The sequence below is a fragment of the Rhinolophus hipposideros genome, assembly GCF_964194185.1.
Source record: "Rhinolophus hipposideros genome assembly, chromosome: 2".
Taxonomy (NCBI): Eukaryota; Metazoa; Chordata; class Mammalia; order Chiroptera; family Rhinolophidae; genus Rhinolophus; species Rhinolophus hipposideros.
The window spans coordinates 100,467,303-100,488,957 of record NC_138048.1 but is presented as its reverse complement, the minus strand read 5'-3'; the positions used below and the strand labels follow the sequence as shown (position 1 = coordinate 100,488,957).

At 35.6% G+C, this 21,655-nt stretch overlaps 1 protein-coding gene across 1 annotated transcript in view; it reads left to right on the top strand.

The window, feature by feature from the left end:
- Positions 1–21,441, top strand: part of PAXBP1 (PAX3 and PAX7 binding protein 1) — a 33,399-nt gene extending 11,958 nt beyond the window's left edge. Inside the window, exons 8-18 of the mRNA XM_081026232.1 lie at positions 2,950–3,073; positions 6,620–6,719; positions 6,807–6,922; positions 8,741–8,940; positions 10,190–10,334; positions 11,003–11,124; positions 11,963–12,039; positions 12,429–12,495; positions 15,615–15,761; positions 17,433–17,587; positions 19,552–21,441. Coding sequence (XP_080882358.1) covers positions 2,950–3,073; positions 6,620–6,719; positions 6,807–6,922; positions 8,741–8,940; positions 10,190–10,334; positions 11,003–11,124; positions 11,963–12,039; positions 12,429–12,495; positions 15,615–15,761; positions 17,433–17,587; positions 19,552–19,669 — 1,371 coding nt within the window. The 3' untranslated portion in view covers positions 19,670–21,441. The remainder of the gene's footprint in view (positions 1–2,949; positions 3,074–6,619; positions 6,720–6,806; positions 6,923–8,740; positions 8,941–10,189; positions 10,335–11,002; positions 11,125–11,962; positions 12,040–12,428; positions 12,496–15,614; positions 15,762–17,432; positions 17,588–19,551) is intronic.
- The last annotated feature ends 214 nt before the right edge of the window (positions 21,442–21,655 follow it).

The following is a 21,655-nucleotide window of genomic DNA, read 5'->3' as shown; positions in this document are numbered from 1 at the left end:
TCTTAATCAATTTTTCTTTAAGCGAAATGTTATTATTTGAAGAATTGGTTTATAAGCATTTGTGGACTTTGCAGCCTTATCTTTAAAAAAAGTTAAGATGGTAGTGCTGAACCTGTTGCCAAACTTTCAGTGATACAGGATTAGAAGACACTTTTTCCCTTATTCTTGGCTGTGTGAATTAGCATAGACTATAAGCGACTATATGTTTAAATGAGTATTTTAGCTTTCTGTTATCTCTGTTGATTACTTCAGTACCCTAAAGCCAAAGGCTGGCGGAGCACTTTGCCAGACTGTCTTCCTAATGGATTTTAATGGTTGCAGCCAGTCTGTGATTAGATTGAGGCTGAGATAGCATGTACCAGGTCCTCTGTAGGATTTATCACATTCTTGTTCTTATTACCTGATTTCTGGAGAAGTAACTGTAGGCTGAGCTATGGTGTATTCCTTGTGGCAGGTTAGTGGCTTAGGGTGACAAAGTACAGGGGTGGGAAAGAAACAGGTTTGCCTCTGTGCAGGGGTGTAGATGTGTCTGAGCTGGCGGTTGTGTCTTCTTCCTACTAGTAAAGCCCTTGTGAGCCTAGAGAGCATGGTGGGAGCTGGTCTAACCGTTTGTGACTAGAGAAGGGATCTTTGTCTTAAACCATACTTTGTAAGTGAGGTTTGTTCCTGTGGTGCTTTTTCTTGAAGCATCTTGGCCTTTGCTTTAAACTTGCTTGAGTAAACTTGTATGCTTTTAATTACAAACTGAATGCTTAGAAAATGCTGACAGTAATATGATCAACTAGATTATATAATTCTTGAGTTAAAGAGACTACTAGGACATCTAGTTCATGTAGTTTCCAATTTTGTATTCATTTTATAATCAGTTTTATAAACAACTAGTAGTGTACTTTATCTCTCCTTGATTACCCTGTTCCTAGAGAAGCCTACTTCAGATGGTGCTATTCAGCCTACTTCAGATGGTTTCACAGAGGCACTTAGATAAGTGTTTTTGGAGTGGATCTTAAACCTTACATGTTATACAGTGACTACATTTTAATTTAAAAAGGTAGATAGTTCCCTCTTTTAAAGATATTTTATTTCATTTTGACATTTTCATATGCATTCAATTTTATTAAGAGACTCCTGCCGAGTAAATAATATCATAAATTGTCATCTTGGAAATATTAGGAACAGTTGGATAGATTTAAATATTCATTTTAGTTATACTATGAAAATATTGTTTCAGAGTAAGTACATAAAAAGATAAACATTCCTTTGTTTTTTTCCTCTTGTAAAAGTTTAAGTGGTTTTGAACTTAGATTTTTAATTATTTGCAGATCATTTTAACTTTCCATTGTTTCATTTCCCTATGGTTGTCTTCCTTCTTGTGTTCTTCGCCTTATATTTGGTTTTGAAGTAGTAATAGTCAATAACAGTTTTGAGTTTGGAGACGGTAAAGAAATTGTTCATGGTGCATACTCTTGAGATAAATTAACGTTGTTAAGAAACATGAGTGAGCTGAAAATGTGTTCTGGAATTTTTATTCTCAGTAGAATTTTCCCTGGGCGTTGTTAAAGGCATTCCAATTACCTAAGCAGGAAAATGATATTATCAGAATTTTAACCAAATTGAATAATTCATTTCTGTCTGATGCAACCTTAGGTGTGTAGCTCTTACAGTAGAGGAATGTTAACGGTCTCCAGAATTAAAAGACTGCACCATAGGTACATCGGTATATTTGTCTTTAGTCCTGTGTGATTTGAAAAAACTGAGGGGGTGGGGAAGTGTAAGTCACAATGATTTGGTAGTAATCAGTTATGTAAATTTTAAAGATAGTCTCTGGGCTCAGCTCTTAAAAGATAATCAGTGCAGGTTTGGGGACATTGTTGCCCATGATTGGCATATTAAAGAATAAAATAACTATCAGTTTGACCTTTCTGTGAACATTTGCTGCTTTTACAATGGAATCATGCAAGTGTATAAAATTGTTTTTATTACAGACATCTTTGTATTCCACCTGCCTTTTTTTATTTTCCATTTGCAGTCTGTTCAGTTCAGGAAGATGCTATAATACTTGGTGCAGGTGTTCCCAAACTCTAAATAATGTGTTTTCCATTTGCATTAACCATCAGGAAACTAGAATTTCTGGTTTCCTCAGGTATGTGTAGTGGTTGTTAGTGTTTTGTGAAAGTTTTATATCTGTAAGCTTTGGTGTTCTATATAAACCAAGTGAATGCTTAGCCATTGATACTAACCTGGAAAAATTTATTGATTTTTGTAAAATGACATTTTATTTTATTACAAAATATGGAAAAGTTTAAACATTGGATAAGAGCTTTCTGAGTGAGTTTGAGCTGTATTGCTTTCAGACAGGTTAGTGATAGCTAGAAATTTTATTTGCCTTATTAATGTAGATGAGTGCAGTTTACACTTAAAATGTGTAATAGAGCTGCAAAACAGTAAGGTGCATATGAGTGGGAGGGCAATTTAAGTGTCAAAAATTGGGCAGTTAATAGACTCCTGTTCTTATCTAATAGAGTCATTGCATTTTTTTTTTTGGTATCACACAGTGGTAATAGTCTAATTAAACTATAAAAATTACGAGACAGATCATGCGCTGGAAAATTAAAAATAGACTTTAAAAGACTTCCAACTACTTTATTCTAAAAGAAAAGCACTAAAACTTTTCACTTTTTTTTTTTTAATCTAATATGGAAGTGTTAAGTTTTCTAACCAAACTTTTGCTCCAATAACTAGGCACTGGACATTTTAGCTCTAAATATGGATGAAAAGAAGTGATGTTTCCTAAATATTGTAAAATTGAATTGCTATTTGTGTGTTATTGGGGATTCATGATTATTCTGTCCATAGAGGGTACTTTTTCAGAAATCCGGAAATAGAATGGAACCCTCAAATAAGTAAGCAGCTGAGGAGTTTGGTGTTACGGAGTGTGTTGTATTTTTACAGGTGCCACTGATTAATGAACTTGAATCAGCAATACATCAGCTGTACAAACAGCGAGCTTCCCGCCTTGTCCAAAGACGACAAGATGATATTAAAGATGAATCTTCGGAGTTTTCAAGCCATTCAAGTCAGTCCATCTTGAAGGTTTTTATTATTCATTAAACAACCTTGTTTACTTAGCGCAGCCTAATTGAAAATTAGAGCTCTCAGAGCATCTTTTTTTTTTCTTGTTTTAAAATAAATGAGTTGTTTTGCTCTTGTGTTAGGTAGATCTGAAAAATTATAATGGCATGTACTTGGTTGTGTTTAAGAAAATACAGTTTTGCAAAGGAGCTCAAAAACATGCAGTAATATGCTATCAGCCTTATTCTTCTTTGTACATTTTTGTTTTTATTCTTTAGAGTTAGAAAAGACATCAGTATTTTATCTTAAAACCACTATCTGTTTGGTCCTAACTGATTTTCCCCCAATTTTCCTCCTGTTTATAACACCAGGACAAATGCTGTTATTGATTACAATGAAAGAGTGGGATTAGGGACAGGGGAATTTTGAAGGGCGGAAGGGGTTTTATTACGTAACAAATGATACAACTCCAAGATTAGGGGAGTTTGAGCTTCACCCCTTGGATAAAGTAAAATTTTTTTGTATTTAAATTTTTTTTTATATTTTCTAGTTTGTCTTATATGCTATACTGGGTTTTTTAGTAAGTCAGTTGATACCTACAGTTCTTGAAATATTAGTGTGAAAATCTAGAACTTGAATTTATATTCCTTTCATTATGATGTGTGTTATGGAAAACCAAAATTAATTGGAAAGTTCTTACTAAATAATTTAGCTGAGATTTAAGCAGATGTTTGCAGCCTTTTAATTCCATTTTTCCTCCATATTCTTGAATCCTCTAATGAATTTTTGTAGCATGGGTTTCTTGTGGCTTCTTTTGTCATCTCTTTGTTCCGTGTCAGCAATTCTCAAATGGAAGTGTGCATCACAATTACCCATGATAATAATTTAAAGTGCAGATTTCCTGGTGTTTTCCCCAGAGATTCTTGCTTGGTCTAATCAACTGGGCCTAGGTGTCCAGTCATCTGCATGTTAAACATGGATGGCTTGAGTGACCTCAGGTCATCTAAGTGCAAAGGGCCCTAGTGTTATTCTTTCGGAAAACAATGATTTGTCATACAGGGTGTCCTCTAAATTAAAGAGACATTGGGTTCTTGAGAAAGCATCCTTCTGTGTGCCAGGTTCGTTTTTGAGCATAATAACAAGGTGGTAATGTGGCCTTCCGAGCTGAGTCAGGCTGAGATGTGAGCCACAAAAACAGAGGCATTGACCTCTGTTTTTGCTATGGAAGTTTAAATTGCTTTGCCCTGTTGGGCACCTAAATGACGAATGCATCCCTCCCAGATCACTTTCGATCCCGACAGAACCAGAGTTCTGGGGCAGATTACAGGTAACCATTATACCTACGAAGGGAAGTAATTTCCTTTAAAGTTAAATGTTTTGTGTGAGCTGTACATTTCATCAAACACCGTTTCCTGCCTATAATCTGTTGTTTATAATTTGGAGCTATTTACTTACATGAAACTGGAAATGAGGGTTGAATGATATATGTTAATTAGGTTGAGAATTGGAAAGAAATTGAAAGGTAATGAGAAATTGAAAAATACTGCCCTAGTGGGAGTATTCATTAATTGCCAAAGATTTGAGGAAAATTACATGGGATTCTGAAGTATCATTTCCATTTCTGATCTTTTTAAAAAGAAACAAGCCTGAAATTCATGTCTCTTGATTTGTAAAAACTTACCACAATTACTGTATACAGTTCTCACAGAAATGAGGGAGGCTCTCACTTGATTCATCTACTCATGGCTTCTTCAGTATGTATTTTTATGAAATCTATAAATACAGCATTTAAAATTTTATAGTAATGAATAGTCTTTAAAATATTTCTTTAAGAATATCTCCTAAAGAGGCTAGAATCATTTCTGTAGTTTGGGACTTTTAGCTAATCTATGGCGTATAGTGAACTCACCGTTGAGGTTACGCTGGGACATCCTTCTTATGTACTGTACTACTCTTTATAATTTGTGAACTCTGGAACATACTGCCTTCCTAATATCTGAGCTATTTTGAAATAGTAAAAAACTCAGTAAGAAAGTCAACTTTAAAACTAGTAGGGTCTAGTGTAGTTAGGATACGCTGAAGTATAGAGACCTAATATTTGGTGTTACTTTTCCTGTTGCTCCTATTGCTAACATATCTTGGGGAAAAATACGCAAAAGCCTTTCTTTCGTTTTTACATGTGATTTCCCCCTCCTCCTATCCCTTGTTGTTTACTTCTCATTGCTATCCCATATACAACAGGTCCTCGAATAACATCCATTTCATTCGATGCCGTTCTGGTATAATGTGGATGAGATACTGTAGTAACCTAACTTTTGTTTACATGAATTAGCTTATGGTAAAACTTGTTTCACTTAAAGTCACAGAACCAATCAATCGATGATGTTAATTGAGGACTTACTGTATTAGAGAATATCTTCACAGTGTGGAACTAAAATGTAGAAATGAGTGGAGTATTGCAAACAAATGTTTCCCCCACTCCTCTGACCCTAGGCAAGAGATTAGAGGATTCTTCTGTAGAGACAGAGAATGAGTTCAGAGAAAAGACCCAGAGACAAAACCCTCTTGGAGCCAACCAACAAGAGTTGACTTTCTACCTACTGTTCTGATGGAGATGCCTCTGTGAGACAACTCCCACCATGTCCGCAGAACTTCCAGTCTAGCTTTTATATGAGGTAGTTACAATCACTAGACTAACACAAGCAGGTGAACCTAAGAAACTGAGGAAACAAAGACAATGCAGGTGGCAGAAGAAATTTTAACACATGATTGAGATCCTCAGGGAGATGATAGAAAATATTTTTCCCTCTTGGGAACTAAAAATTTGGTAACTGAAATAGAAATTTAAATAGGAAGGTTGGAAGTTAAAGCTAAAAAATGCCCCAGAAAGTTAAAAAAAGAGGGAGAGAGAGAAATGGAAAATAGGGGAAAAAAGAAATAAGGGATTTAAAGGAGTAATGCTTTAAAGGGGCAGTGTTTGAGAAAGCTTAAGTTGCTCATATTCAGATAACGGTTTTCAGTCTACATGTTGATTCTGCCTTTGTTCTAAAAATAGTAATAGAGAATAAATGTCTATAAAGCAAAATTAGAATTAGAAGAATAAATTATTAAACTGCAACAAAGCAGTTTTCTCATCCTACCTATGTTTCTTTCCTGTCATTTCATATCATTTAACATACGATGCTTAAGTTCTTCCTTTAAAAAGTAATATATTGTTTTTCCCTTTGCACAGGTAACTTAGATTTTTAATTTATTTGGTTGTCATAGTGGCATAAACTAGTTCTGTCACTTAGACATAAAAATAGTGATTAAGCCCAGTTGCCTTTGTGTAGGGTTGTTGAACTCCATTTGTTTTTCTATTCCTTTTCATGGGAACACAGAATAACACTGCTATTTACTCTAAACTAGAAAACTATCTGGTTTACCGATTATTGCAGAATCCTGATGTTGAGATTAGCAAGCAGTCTATCATTATGGCTTATTCTGTGCAAACTCTTTCCTCAAGATCGTTGAAGGAAGGTTTTTTATTTTAACCATTGTTATTTTACAGATAAAGCTCTGATGGCACCAAATCTTGATTCCTTTGGACGAGATCGAGCACTGTACCAGGAGCATGCAAAACGTCGGATTGCAGAGCGGGAAGCCAGGAGGTAAATCTCAAAATGCCTGCTGTTGGCTTGTTTGTGAAGGGAGGACTATCTTTTATCTGGTTTAGGAACTTGATGTTTGTCATTTAGGACTCGTCGTAGACAAGCCAGAGAGCAAACCGGTAAGATGGCAGATCACCTGGAAGGCCTTTCGAGTGATGATGAAGAAACTTCTACAGATATTACAAATTTCAATCTGGAAAAAGGTTAGACATTTATTTGGAAGTAAGATTTATTGTCAGTTTAGTTTCTGCTCGGGTGTGGTTTTTACTATGAAGTGATGGTTTGAAGTTTTATGATCTCTGTATTAGAACCAGACACCTTTTTCTTAATTGTAAAAACTTACACCCATTTTTATTACTGAATATCATGATATGTTCTCAAAAATAGTGGTAACACCTAGGACTTTCATAATAAATGACATTATTCTCCAAGGGCTACCATAATGCTGCCTGTCTGGCCTAGAAAGGTTAAAGCTTGTCAGTAGAGCACTCAGCCCTGAAGCAAACTCCTGATTTGGGGGAGCCCTGAATAATTTCAACCAAGAAGAATAGTTAGTACTGTTATGTGCCAGGCATTTCCAGAAGGATCCCTAAATAAGATTCTTCATTTCCCATTATTGGCTGGAATTATTTGGAATTATATTGGCTGCAAGCCATTTGGAACTTAATTGGAGAAGCTTATTAGGGTTCTTCTTTTTTATTGTGAACATCTCTAAACATATAGAAAATTTTAAAGCATAGGATAGCGATCACCCACATACATACCTGTCACCCAGATTCAGTAGTTCTTAACCATGATCTGACCAAGTTTGCTTAAACTCTTTATATGTGAATGTGTGTGTTTTGCAGAACCATGTAGACATCATGGCACTTCCTCTAAAAACTTTAGCATGTGTCTCCTAAAAACAAGGCTATTTTCTTACCTAATCACAATACCATTATCACACCTAAGGAAATTAACTCAATCTAAGGAAATTAACTTAATATCACGTCTGTGTTCATTTTTCCTCAGCAGCAGCCCTCCTTCCCTCCCCCAAAGTATCTTGGGATTGTTTTGATGGGTTCTGTGTTTTTCAAACCAGTATCCACACAAGGTTCCTGCTCTACATTTGGTTGTTACATCTTTTTATCTAGAATTAATGAATATCCACAAGTTCCTTACTCATACACACACCCCTATGATTTATTTGTTTAAGACATTAACTTTTTGAAGATACCAAGCCACTTGTCTTGCAGAACGTCCTACATTCTAGATGTCTGTTTCCTCATGGTATTAACTTGTTTTTCCATTCACTGTATTTCTTATAAACTGGACTTTAGTTCTGAAACCTTGATTAGATTGAGGTTAAACTTTTTTGTCAAGGATACTTCATACAAGATGCTGTTTCTTGCTGCATAATAACGGGTGATAAATGTTAAGATTGTCCCGCTATTAGCGATGTTAATTAAGATTGATTTTGAGAAGTAGGTTGTCACAAGTAGGTCTAGCCATTATTAAAATTCCCCTTTCCCAAGTCATCTGGGGCATCAGATGACCTTTTACTTAAAAATCCTACTAGCATCCATTGCTGATACTTGTCTATGTCCGTTATTGCAATCAATAACAGACTTTGAAAGAAGTGATATGATTGGTCATTGGTTATGATGTGTGTGTGTTATTTACACAATGATTTGTGAACTGAAGAATTACCAGCAAAGTTTGTACTTTAAGCAATTACTCAGTTAATACACCATGGTAACTGAAATTTGAACTGACTTAATTGGGGGACAGATTTTATTTAACAGAAAATGGTACAAAGGAAAGAGTGTCCATACTTTGGTTTGCATGATAGACGTTTGAAACCTAAACTTTTTTGTTTATCCTTTCTTTTAAATTGTAATTAACAATTAATTATTCCTTTGTTAATGAGCCTATCTCTAATTGATACTCAAGCTAGTAAGAAAATGCTGAAAATAATTGAACTGTTTTTTCTACCACATACTAAATTTCTCTGTGGTGGTTGTTGTTATTGTTGTATTTAGATCGCATTTCAAAAGAGTCCAGCAAGGTTTTTGAAGATGTCCTTGAGAGTTTCTATTCAATCGACTGTATTAAATCCCAATTTGAAGCATGGCGTTCAAAATACTACGTGTCCTACAAGGATGCTTACATCGGCCTTTGTTTGCCAAAGTTGTTCAACCCTCTCATAAGGCTGCAGCTTCTCACTTGGACTCCTCTTGAGGTGGGTGGCTTCTATCACTGTTTGAAAGCAGTATAATATGATGCCTGGGTAATTTTAATCTCAAAACTAGAGATGTAAGTGTAAGCAAAATATTTTTCAGGGGAGATAGTGCACAGGGCTATACTTGATACTATTGCTGGCTGTAATCTTAGGATCTTCCCTTTTATACTCCCCTCCTTTACAAGAGAGCTATCTATGGCTTTTCAATTTATATACAATGCCTTTCTCAGTCACCTAAATTATATATATATGTGTATCTATATATATTATATATACCAGGAGCCACACAAGATATACATATATACATGGAATATTACCATATATGGAATATATGGAATATATATTATATAATATATAATGGAATATTACCATTTTAATACAGTTTTTTCCTTTTTTACAATGTGTATACATTTCTTTGGCACCCTGTGTATATATAGTGACATTGGCATATGAACATGAATGAATAGGGAGAACTTGATCTTTTGATCCTAGAAAAACATAGAACCCCATGGGAAAGCTCAGTGAGGCAGGTATGAAATAGGGCCTGACCTAATAAATCAGTGGTAATTAAAATCGATAAATTCAGGAGATGGAGTCAGTGGGTCTTATTGGCCTTGTATTATATATAAGGGAGGAGATTAGAATTTACTCCATACGTCTAGTGGTCATATTTAGGATACAGTTTTGGAAGTTACCAACGTGGATGGAGCAGTGGGCGTGCATGAGATTCGCTGGGTTGGATGTGTAAGCTATAAGGAAAAGAGGGTTGAGGTTGAAGCCCTGGAAATGATTGAAAAAGAACATGAGCTCCAGGAACCATTCAGCTCCCAGCTCCCTGCTGCTCTTTGCCAGGCCTTGTGGTGTTTCACCCTGTACGTGTGTGTCTTATACAAAAGCCTCAAGGGCACTTCTGTGTGTTTTGGAGTTCTTTTTCTATGTAGCTCCTTTCTCTGCCCCATGGCTTTGGGCTGTCTCAACCTCCCTGAACTCCAATTTCCGTCTCCTCCCCTCAGCAAGCCTGTGCTCTGCGTGCTGTCCATGCCCTGCTCTCCTGATCAGCAGTTCACCTCATTGATTCCCTTCTTTCTGGGCTCATCGTTCTGTACGGCCCTTAGTCCATTGTGTGAAAACAGGCGTTTCATATGTTTTCTCCAGTTTTTACTTGTTTATGGCTAAATATTCTCTTGACTAGAAGCTGCAGTAGCCACTATTTTAAATGTGTTTGAGTAACCTTTTTAATATTTTCTAGGCGAAATGCCGTGACTTTGAGAATATGCTGTGGTTTGAATCTTTGCTGTTTTATGGTTGTGAAGAACGAGAGCAAGAAAAAGATGATGTGGACGTTGCACTATTACCCACCATTGTGGAAAAGGTGATTCTTCCTAAACTAACAGGTAGAGATTTCTGAATTGAACATTTAAACACATTGGGTTTCTCATGTCTATTTTTAAGAATTTTTAATCGGGGCATATTTCCTCATAGAAATTACATTATAAATGGAAAGTTGCTATTGGGCCAAAAGATGGCTAAATGCTAGATGTCTTTTAAGCGGGGATTTGAAGAACACCTTGGGGCGGGCCTGGAGGTGGGGGCAGTAATTGATCTCTTGGCGAATTTTAGAGACCCTTAAAGACAGCCTGAAGCAAAACTGAACACATAGTTTTTTGAGGAATGTGCATTTTTCTGGGAGCAATTTCATTACATCAATTTCTCACAAAAGATTGGGAATCATTGATACAGGAACCTATTTAAAATATTAAAAATAAGTTCCAAGTTTAGTTAGAAATTCTTAGTGGTGGGGCAATATCTCCTAGGATATTGAAATCTTCTTTACCACCCCCAGTCTTTATTTTCATTGATTAGCAGGAAATAAGAGGAATATGTCCCCCTCGCCCCGTTTGCCTAATGCTCGTCACTCCCACAGAGAATAGGACAAAGGAGACTGAAGTTTATACTCGAGAGGGAGAGAGAAATCAGGATTGGCATTTATAAGTTGAGGACTGCTGGACTTCTGATTTAAGTTATCTCTGTATCTCAACACATTCTACTTTTGTCTTAATAGTGATAGCTGAAAATATGTGGGACCCCTTTTCTACAACACAAACTTCCAGAATGGTTGGAATTACATTAAAATTAGTAAATGGATATCCTTCGGTGGTGAATGCAGAAAACAAAAATACACAGGTAATTTAATTATTATCTATGAAAGCTTTTTGTTTGTTTTTTTCCTCCCGGTCCTTTTGAAAATGAGCAAGACTTGAGAGATTGAGATTGATTATATTCTAAACCAACCAGAAAATCTGATTCACCAAATTGGGCCATATGGTCCTATATAAAAGCCTGAAATATAAAAATTTTGAGATAATAGATTTCAGTTTTAAAAATCGCTCCATGGAAGGATGATATTATTAGTCTAGATAGCCTCTCAATTTTTACTGTTCTCACCCTTTTTACCACCACCCGTCCCCCAACTTCCAATCAGACTAATCAAATATCCCTTTAAGAACTGTATTTTTTAGGAAAAAGAGACACGTAAAAGTGGTAGAATAAAAGTGTAGTAATTGATTATTTAAATGCTAAAACATTTAAACAGCCTATAAAACAGCAAAGTATTTTATAACTAGTTTCCAAACTTCAAATTGCTGTTGTCCCTCAGTGAACATTCTTATAAGCCATGGAGACTTAGGAAAGGTGTTCTTTATCATTGTTCTGTTTTCACTGACCTCATTTTAAGAAGAACCAGGTTATGTGTCTGACCTTAAAGCTTTACATATTAGGTTGAAGGGTTGAAAGATTTCTAAATAGCTTCATCACTTTGTAGTTGTTGACGGGTGAACTAACAGTAGTAAGTGTTAAAGACCTTAGGGCCTTCAGTAAGGAAAGGGAAAATTTTGAGAAGAGGGTTCCCTCAAAATTGAATACTTAAGTAATTATATGATTTGGAATATGGGTTTTTATTTCTTAAAATTTTAGTTTTATCACAACCCTTATTAAAATGTATGATTTATTTTAAACTCTTTAGGTGTACCTAAAAGCACTTTTATTGAGAATGAGAAGAACTTTAGATGATGATGTATTCATGCCCTTATATCCCAAAAAGTAAGTAACTCCTCAGAACATTGAAAATGATAACATTCTCCATTATCTTCCAGAGAAGGCTTCTTAAATTTTGGAAAAATGAATGGTAGCTTGAAATACAGACTTTATCTGTGTAGTGTACACCTGTAGCCTGAAGAAACTAGCTCAGTGGGGACATTGATCCCTAAGCGGAACAGAGCAAACAGTGCTCTTTGTTCTCCCTTAGTGTCTCAGAATAAGTTTCCATTACTTTTTAAACTTAATATCTTCTGGAACATAGTTGTTTGAAAATTTGAAAAAGTTACTTAATTCTTTTGTTTACCTATTTTATTTGTAGACATCTTTTCTTCTGGAAATCATGTGGTACTTACACATAAAAAACGTTTGATCATGGTGTGTTTCTCTTTTAGTGTCTTAGAAAATAAAAATTCTGGGCCTTATTTGTTTTTTCAACGACAGTTTTGGTCTTCCGTTAAGGTATGTATCTGTAGAGTATCTAAAAGACTTCAGATTTGGTTGACTTTATATATTTTTGAAAAGTATTTATATATATATACATATTACAAAGTCTCCATTTTGCAGAATAATTTTATTTCAGAAGTTTATATAGGTGTGATGTTTCCATAGGAGAAAATGAATTCTGAATTCCAAAGTAAGGTCTAAGCTAGTCAGCAAAATGCCTTGCTAAACCACAATTTACTCAAAAAATAGAGTACCAGTTACTCTTCTAAGTTTTGGGGAATAAAGCGCTGAATGATAGAGAAGTGGAGCCTTTGCGGAGTTTATAATCTAGCACAGTTCACAGATAGCGAACAAGTAATCCCAGATTGTGGTGAATTATGAAGGGAGAAATTCAAGGTTGTATGGGAGCTTGTGACCAGGGGCACAGAGAACTTGACTGGTGAGTCACAGAAGATCCGCTTCCACCCTGAGGAAGTGATACTTAGATTATTAGACCAGAGGAGTAAAGAGGAGTTGGCCCTGAGGTGAGGGAGAGCAGGGCACACTGCTCTCCCTCAGAACTGAGAAAAATCAGAACTGAGAAAAGTCCAGGACCGCTAGAGTTAGGGACGAGATAAGCAGTCCAGATGAGACAGCAGCTACTTACTAGGTCATGTGGAAAACTTTGGTCTTCATCCTAAAAGTTGTAGGAAGCCACAGAAGGATTTTTTTTCATTAAGATATAATTTACATACAATAAAATTCACTTTTTAAAGTACAGTTTTGATGAATGAATACAGTCATGTAATCACTACCCAAATCAAAATATATAACACTTCCATCATCCCTCCAAATTCTCCATGCTCCTTTGTAGTCAGGACCAGCCCTACACCCTGGACACCCCTTTTTGTTGTCCTGTGGTTTTCTTTGCAAGAATGTCTTAAGAATGGAATTGTGTAGGTGCCTTTTGAGTCAGGCGTCGTTCACCTAACATAATGCATTGGAGATTTCTCAGTAAGTTGTCAGTAGTTCATTGCTTTTTATTGCTAAGTAGTATTCCACTGGTTAGTAGACAGGCCAGTTTCTTTGCTTTGATTTTTGTTCATTCCTCAATTGAGGGTCATTTGGATCGTTTCCAATTTGGGCTAATTATGAATAAAGCAGCCGTAAGTGCACACAGTGTGTTTTCTGGGTCTATAAGTTTTCATCACACTTGAGCACATAACGTAGGCAGAGCTGTTTTCCAAACCAGCAGTATATTAGCGTTTTAGTTATTCGGTTAGTCCTCATTCTCACCACACACCACATTTGTTATTGTCAGTTGTTTTGGGTTTTTTTTGAAGTTATTCTATTAAATGTATCGTGGTATCTCAGTATGGTTTTAATTTGCAGTTCCCTAACGACTGATGGTGTTGAGCATGTTTTCATGTGCCACATGTGTTTGTTGTTTGCCACATGTGTATGTTGTTTGGTGAAGTACCTGTTCAAATCTTTTGCTCATTTTTTAAAATTGGATTTTCTTACTCTTGAACTTTGAGTTCTGTATTCTGGATACAAGTTCTTTGTCAGACACATGATTTGCAGAGTTTTCCTTTTTTCCATAGTCTGTGGCTTGTCTTCATTCTCTTCACTGTCTGTCAAAGCATAGATGTTCTTAATTTTGATGAATTCCTATTCATTGCTTTTTCCTGTTAAGGTTTGTGCTTTAGGTGTCGTATGTAAGAAATCTTTGCCTAAAACAAGACCACAAAGTTCTTCTCCTGTCCTTTCTTCTAGAGGTTTCATAGCTTTAGGTTTTATATTTAAATCTGTGATCTGTTCTTAGGTAATTTTTATAGAGGATGTGAGCCTGGTTTGAAGCTTGTTTGTTCCAGCACTCTTTGTTGGAAAGACTATCCTTTCTTTATTGAATTCTTCTTGTACCTTTGTTGAAAATAATTGGCCATATATGTGTGGATCATAAGAGGGTTTTTAGAGCAGGAAAGTGATGAATAACCCTATGAGCATGACACTATTATTCTCACTCGACTGGTGGACAGTGAGGCACAGAATAGAACCTGCTCAGGGTCATTCCATTGGTCAGTAGTGGAGACGGGAACCTAACTCAGACCAGTCTGATTCTTGAGCCGCTTTCCTCAACAGGGTAAAAGGATTATTACCTAATGCTTTAAGGCCTCCGTTGTATATAGTGAATTCTATCCTTTGCATCTAGAATGGCACTAACTGTGCACTATCCTTGGGGAAACTAAGTAATCACTCAAATTATTTTCTACAGATTTAATTCACTCATGCAACCTTGCTTGAGAAAGACTATTCCAGAGCTCTTAATCACTTGAATAACTGCAGGGTCCAGAAAGAGATACTGTATTTTGCCGTGTATAATGCGCTCCCATGCTTGCAGGGAAATGGAATTAGTACTACCCATGTATAATGTGCATCCTTATTTTCCCCTCACAAATTTGGGCCAAAAATGCACATTATACACGGCAAAATACGGTAATGATGGCTTAGATTGGGGAGGTGGCATAGGAAACTGAGAAATACACAGAATGATGGAGATGGAGTCAAACCCCATCTTGAGGGAGAGCTCAAGAATGACACCCAGGCTTCCGACCTGATCAGTTGGTTAGATGGTGTTATTATTTGCTGAGTTGAGAAATAACTAGGAAGCAGAAATTTTATGGTGGGATGTACTGGGGTTTCTCTTTTGTGTGTATTGAGCTTGAGTAGCTTGGGATGTCCAAGTGACATAGCTCACCAGGTTCTTGACGTCTGGTAAAAATGAATATTGTAGTTAAAGTTTACGTCTTTTGGGGAGGTCATAGGAGTAGCTTAGTCATGATTTTGAAAGGAGGACATTTATCTGAGAATCCGCACTTGCCCAATAGTACTTTCTGTGATGGTGGAAAATGTTCTATATGCATTGTAGCCACTAGCTACTGTGGCTATTTAAATTTTAGTTAATTAATTAAAATTTAAAATTCAAAGCCTCCATCATTCTAGGAAATATTTGCCCTTTAAAAGTGCTTATTAGTACTTTGGCAAGACAGGGTTCACTATATTTCATAAGATATTTTACTGTGTAACTGATTTGTCTCATACCTAATTTAATTGCTTAACCTTGCCTTTCAGTAATTTTTTTTCCTTCTTTCTAGCTATTAGGGAATTTTCTTCAATGGTACGGCATTTTCTCAAATAAAACTCTTCAGGAATTATCAATAGATGGTTTATTAAATAGATACATTCTCATGGCTTTTCAGAATTCAGAATATGGAGATGACAGCATCAAAAAAGCCCAAAATGTGAGTTAAATGACACATATCTTAGTTCTCAAAGCACGTAAGTTAAAATGAACTGTTTTCTTTGTTTGAAGAAAGATATGGGATTTTACAGAATCCCTTTTGATTATTGGACGTGGTGCAAGGTTGACCATCATTTTGACTACTCAGTAGTTGCATACCCCTATACGTAGAATTTTCTATGTAAAAATTTGTACTGTTGTATATTTGTAGATCTATTTATCTAATATCCATATATCTATATATCAGTATTTTTGCAGGTGTTAAAAGTTTTAATTTCAGGATAATTTTTTAACAGTCAAATGAATGGTATTTTGACTGTTATTAAGGAAATGGTTTCTCATGTAAGGAATACTTTTCTTTAATATTGTTTTGTTTTCTACTTTATACATAAGTTGCATAATTCAATCTTTTTTAAAAATAATTTTCTGAAACACAAAATTGAAAATTTGCAAGTGCAGTACAGTGTTTTTCCTGAACCATGTCAAAGTCTCTGACATGATACCCTCTCATCCTCAAATACTTTTGTGCTCTTTCCTAGAAATATGTATATTCTTCAATAATATAACCATCAACATCAGGAAGTTAACATCTGTATATTACTATAACCTAATCCATAGACCCCTCCTCAAGTTTTGTCAGTTATCTTCAATAGAATCCATGATTGGCAAAAAAATTCCCAGATCATCCCTTATATTTACTTGTCATGTCTCTTTAGTCTCCTTTAATCTACAGAGTTCTTCAGTCTTTTCTTGACCTTCATAACCTTGACATTTTTAAGAGGATAGACTAGTTATTCTGTTGAATATCACTCGATTTGGGTTTGATATTCTCGCATTAGATTCCAAATCTGCGTCTTTGGCAGGAATTGCCTCAGATTTCATCAGTGCCAGTCCCTTCCACTTCTGTGACCTTGCGACATGTCCTTTCATTCTGGGGGAGTACTTTCTTGCTTTGTGGCACACAATGTTCAGGCTCAGCTGCTACTTGCTCAGCCCCAGCCCCGGAATCAGTCATTTCGCCAACCTTCCATGGGTTCTTTAGTGGGGTGCCTTCTCTACCCACTTGGACTGACACCCCCGGTGGGCTGTCCTCCCCCATGTGGGAATCAGTCTCACCTCGCTTGGGTGTTGTACTTGCACCATGCCCTTTTCACCCTGCTTCAGCTCTTGCCCTCGGCTGCCCCTCTGGTGTGAGGCTCTCTTCACCCCACCCTAGGCCAGCATAGCTCCCACTGCCAGCATGGATGCCTGCTAAGTTGTTCAGTATGGGGAGAGGCTATAATTTGATATTTACACTACACATGTTTTTAAATCAAAAGCTGCTGATAAAGAACTCAGTTCATTCAGGGCTTCCTGGAAAACTGGAAAATGAAGCAATTGGTTATCAGTTTTATGTCTCTAATATTTTTAAATATTGGACAAATTGCTTATCTTTTGCTTTGAGTACCTGACCTATGTGTTGAAGTAAAAATTCAGATATATTGAGGAAAAATGTATAGTTAATGTAGGAAGTCAGGTTGAAAATAGTAATCCCTTCAAAGTGATTGGTTATGCAAAGCCCAGTAACAAGTCTTCTAGTTAAATGCATTGTACCTATTATCTAGACTCACCTTTTCGATATTTTCATTTATTCTGTTTTAACTCTTTTATTTTGCATCTTTATTCTCCATAGGTGATCAATTGTTTCCCCAAGCAGTGGTTCGTGAATCTGAAGGGAGAAAGAACTATTTCTCAGTTAGAAAACTTCTGTCGATACCTTGTACACTTAGCAGATACAATTTACAGAAACAGCATAGGATGCTCTGATGTGGAAAAAAGAAATGCAAGGTAATTATTTGTGATTATTTAATGAAACAGTGATCCAGAGTCTTTAGTTGCCAGATATAGTAATGTTAAAATGTTTTAAGTAGAGACATGTTTGTCTTTTAGTTTAAACTGTACATTGACTCAGTATTGATAAACATACCAAAAATACAGTTTTTATTTTGTGGTTTTACCTAATCTTTTTCAATAGGCTATTTATGAAGGTAGTAAGAAGAGACTTCTGGTAAGGACCAGCCCTAAGGGGAATGAACTAATCATTGTTTTCTGTCTCCTCCTTTGAAGAGTTGGGGAGATCTCAGGCCCTTAGAATGTCATGGGTCTTGGTCTCTGGAGATTCATTGTATCCATATAAACCCTGGAAAAAACAGTCACTGAAGCCAAAGTATATTGAAGGTTATATCCCAAACATCTGTGCTCTATGTGGAGTTTTTCTGTATCCACATCTTACACTAAAGGTCATCACTCAGGAATTTTGGGGAGCATCTTATACATTATTTCTGTCAAGCATTGGAAAGAAAGGGAGGAGGAAAGGAAGGAATCATTCCCTTTTTTTGGAAATTGTTTTGGCTGTTCACGTAACTTGGGGACAAATTGCTAGCATAAAAAGTAAATAATAACTAGTACAATTTGAAAGAATTTTTAAAAAATGTTTCCTTTCATATAGTCTTCCTAGTATATTTTCATTTTCATTTAGATCACACCATTACTATAACAAAAACTTTTCCTCATTTCCCTTCCATGAAAAGAAAACCTTGTTTTCTTAAGAGAATAATTTGCTATTTTTTATGGTAAAATGAAAAGCAAAGTAGATAATATAGATTTTAGTGGTAAAATCTTTGGCAAATGATTTTGGTTTATCAAAATTTTAATTTCATTCTTAATATGTCATTATGGTGTTGGCTGTTATTTATTGCCACTAATATTTCTTCTCATGGTGTTGTATCTTCTTAGATAAATCCTGTTGACTTTTTAAACTTCGATTTACATATATTTAATACTGTTTTTGTTTGGAGCTTGATATCAACAAACATATTTACTTTTCTACATAAAAGAACTTTAGCACCTGCCATGTGCAAAAAAACATTGCTTGCATTGGTTGCAAAGTTTTCCAAATTATAATCCTTCCCTAAAAGATAGTTAACTACAGTGTTGTAAAGAAGAAGGCAACTAATAATGTCACATTATGTGCTGTTTCTCACAAGTGGTTCGAATGAAGTGTTAGAATAGTCTATCTTAAAGTGCAGTCCTGGACCCGCAGCTTCTCTCAGCATCACTTGGGAGCTTTGTTATTATAGGAATGCAGATGCTCAGGCCCTACGCCAACCTACTGAATCAGAACTCTGGGGATGGGGCCTGGCCACATGTGTTTTAACAACTCCTAGCTTGTTCTGCTGTTTGCTAATACTTGAGGATTACCTAATGAGAAGGCAGAATTACTTCTAGCAGGGGTGATAAGGAAGCCAGGTTATGCTTCACTAGTGAATTTTGGAGGAATGGAACTTATGCTGAGTCTTCGTGGATTGGTGATGAATGATGAATCCTCACAAACGTAACCAATTATGTTCTAGGTATATTCTGAAAGAACTGGGACTCTGCTTTGGGAAGGAGTGGAAGGCAGGGCCTTGAAGTAGTTTGGAAATAGATTGCTTTTTTTCTTTTCTGGGTATTAATGAAAATTATTTATCTGAATGAAATTTTGGGGTGGTTTTGTTTTTGAAAGTAGGTCCTCTGTCTAGGGGCTGGTCATTTAAACATACACAGTTTTGTTTTATGTGGATAAATATCTTTTTGTTGTTGTTAACATACTGTAGCTTGCTTATCTGTTTTCCTTCTTTAAAAATGTGTGCTTGGAAAAATTGATTGCAAAACCTCAAATATAGTCATAAAGTCAATAACAGATTTTTCCCCTCTAAGGCTTTTATACTAATTAATGAGATGCTGCTACATTTGTTTTTTTTCTCTTTTAGGGAAAACATAAAACACATAGTAAAACTTCTTGCAAGTGTTCGAGCTCTGGATCATGCTACGTCTGTTGCAAGTGACCATAATGTGAAAGAATTTAAGTCTTTGATTGAAGGAAAATAGATCTGTGAGACTGAAAAGCCTGTTTGCTTTAATACCATTCCCCGTGTGTAAATTTTGTATATATGTAAAGTTTCTTAAACTGTAAAATACTGATTCTTGTTTTAATACAAAGAACTATTAATATTCAATACTGTGTCCTTAAATGCTATTTCTCGAAATGAAAGGAATTCAGACTATTTCTAGGAAGTTTCTGAATGTTTTCCTTACTGCCTGTCATACTTTGTTTACAGAACTATTTTATATGGTCATTCAAATTAACCCTCAGTTAATTGTTCTCTGTAAATGATGTGTGCAGTGTAAATTGTGTAATTATGCATATATATATTTATACCACCATGGAATTACTTTCGCACTGGAAATTTGTGGTGTTTTTCTACAGAGTAAGCCTTTTAACAGCAGAAAATTATTCAGTAGCAAATTGTCTTAGGGAAATTACTACACTGTTGCAACAAAAGGGCTGGCAAGTGACTACTGTTCATCACCTTTTGGTTAGCAGTTGCTATCACTAGCTGTGCTGCCTTAAAATTGAGAGTTGAGTGTAGACTTAATCATTGGGTGAATGGTGAACTTTCTTCCTTGAATCAGCATTACAGTCAAATGTGGGTTTAATGTGAACTCTAAATAATATATGCAACATAGGTTTTCGAACAGAACATCGAAGTTTAATTTTTGGAAATAATAGACCCATAACCTAACTGCATGGTTTGGGGCTGACTGTCCTGTCTCATTCATGGTTTTACTCCCTGACCAGCTTACACGTACATGCATTTGAATTTTAGTAGTCTGTCATTATATTTAAAATCCCACATATGTGAGTTATATATGCAATAAAGAATACGCCTTGCTAATTCTCCACACCCAGGCAGTTTAATACCCATGATCTTCTATAATGTTTATACCACATTGTAAATATTCAGAGAACTTGTTTTAAAGTTTATGCTTTCTGATTCTGTGATTTTCAAGAGGAACTTTTGGAAATTAAGGACTACTGTTTGATAATTATATATGTAATTAAGCTTTAGCCAAGCATTAAATTAATTTTTAATTAGACTCTTTGTTGTATTTTGCTGGTGACTAATTTTAGAGCATTTGAAATGAGTCTAATATAGTGAGACTATTAACAGGTGTATTCTTGGTCAACTGGAATAATATTTAGAACAGTGTCATATGCTCTGATTGCTTTGTCACTTTGATTTTATTGTAGGAATGTGGCTTATCCCTACATACTCATTTTGGATGAATTTTTTTTACACATTAAGTGGCCTACTAAAATGAGAACACTTATTTTCAACTTCAATGGAATAAGACATAAAATGGATATATATGTATATGTATGCATATATATGTATATACATATATACATATGCATATGTACACATATGTATGTGTGTATATTATATATACATATATGTGAGTGTGTGTGTGTGTGTGTGTATAAATATGCACAACTTTTATGCCTTAAATTTGTGTTTCCAAACCCACAGACTGATCACTTCTGTATCTACTTTTAAGGACTCTTGCAGTGAACTTTGGGACTTTTTATCCCATGCAATCCACGAGGCTGCTTTGGTTTCAGGAATGGGTTTGAACACCACACTAGATTTTGATGTAAAGTAAATTTAGCATAGACTCATGTATAAAAGAAGTGGTTTCCATATCTTTTTAAATTTTATTTCTGAAATAGCTGCAGGACATCCTTTCTTATGAAGGGAACTGTTAGAAGATAAATTCAGTGGGTGACATTTTAATAAAGCTGAAGTTTTGTCTTTTCAGTTTTCTTCTTTTGGAGCAGTCTTTTGAATTAATTCCAAAATAGGTGAGGAATGTTTTTGAAAAGGAAAGTTATTTTATTGGGACAATATAAACTAGTCGTAAAGACTGATTACTGCTGTTGTACCAGGTGATGGTCCCTCACCCATGTCCCTGTTGATGCCATGATGTCCTACTGTAATTCTGTCTGAGGGCTTTCTCTTGGCCTGTGCAATG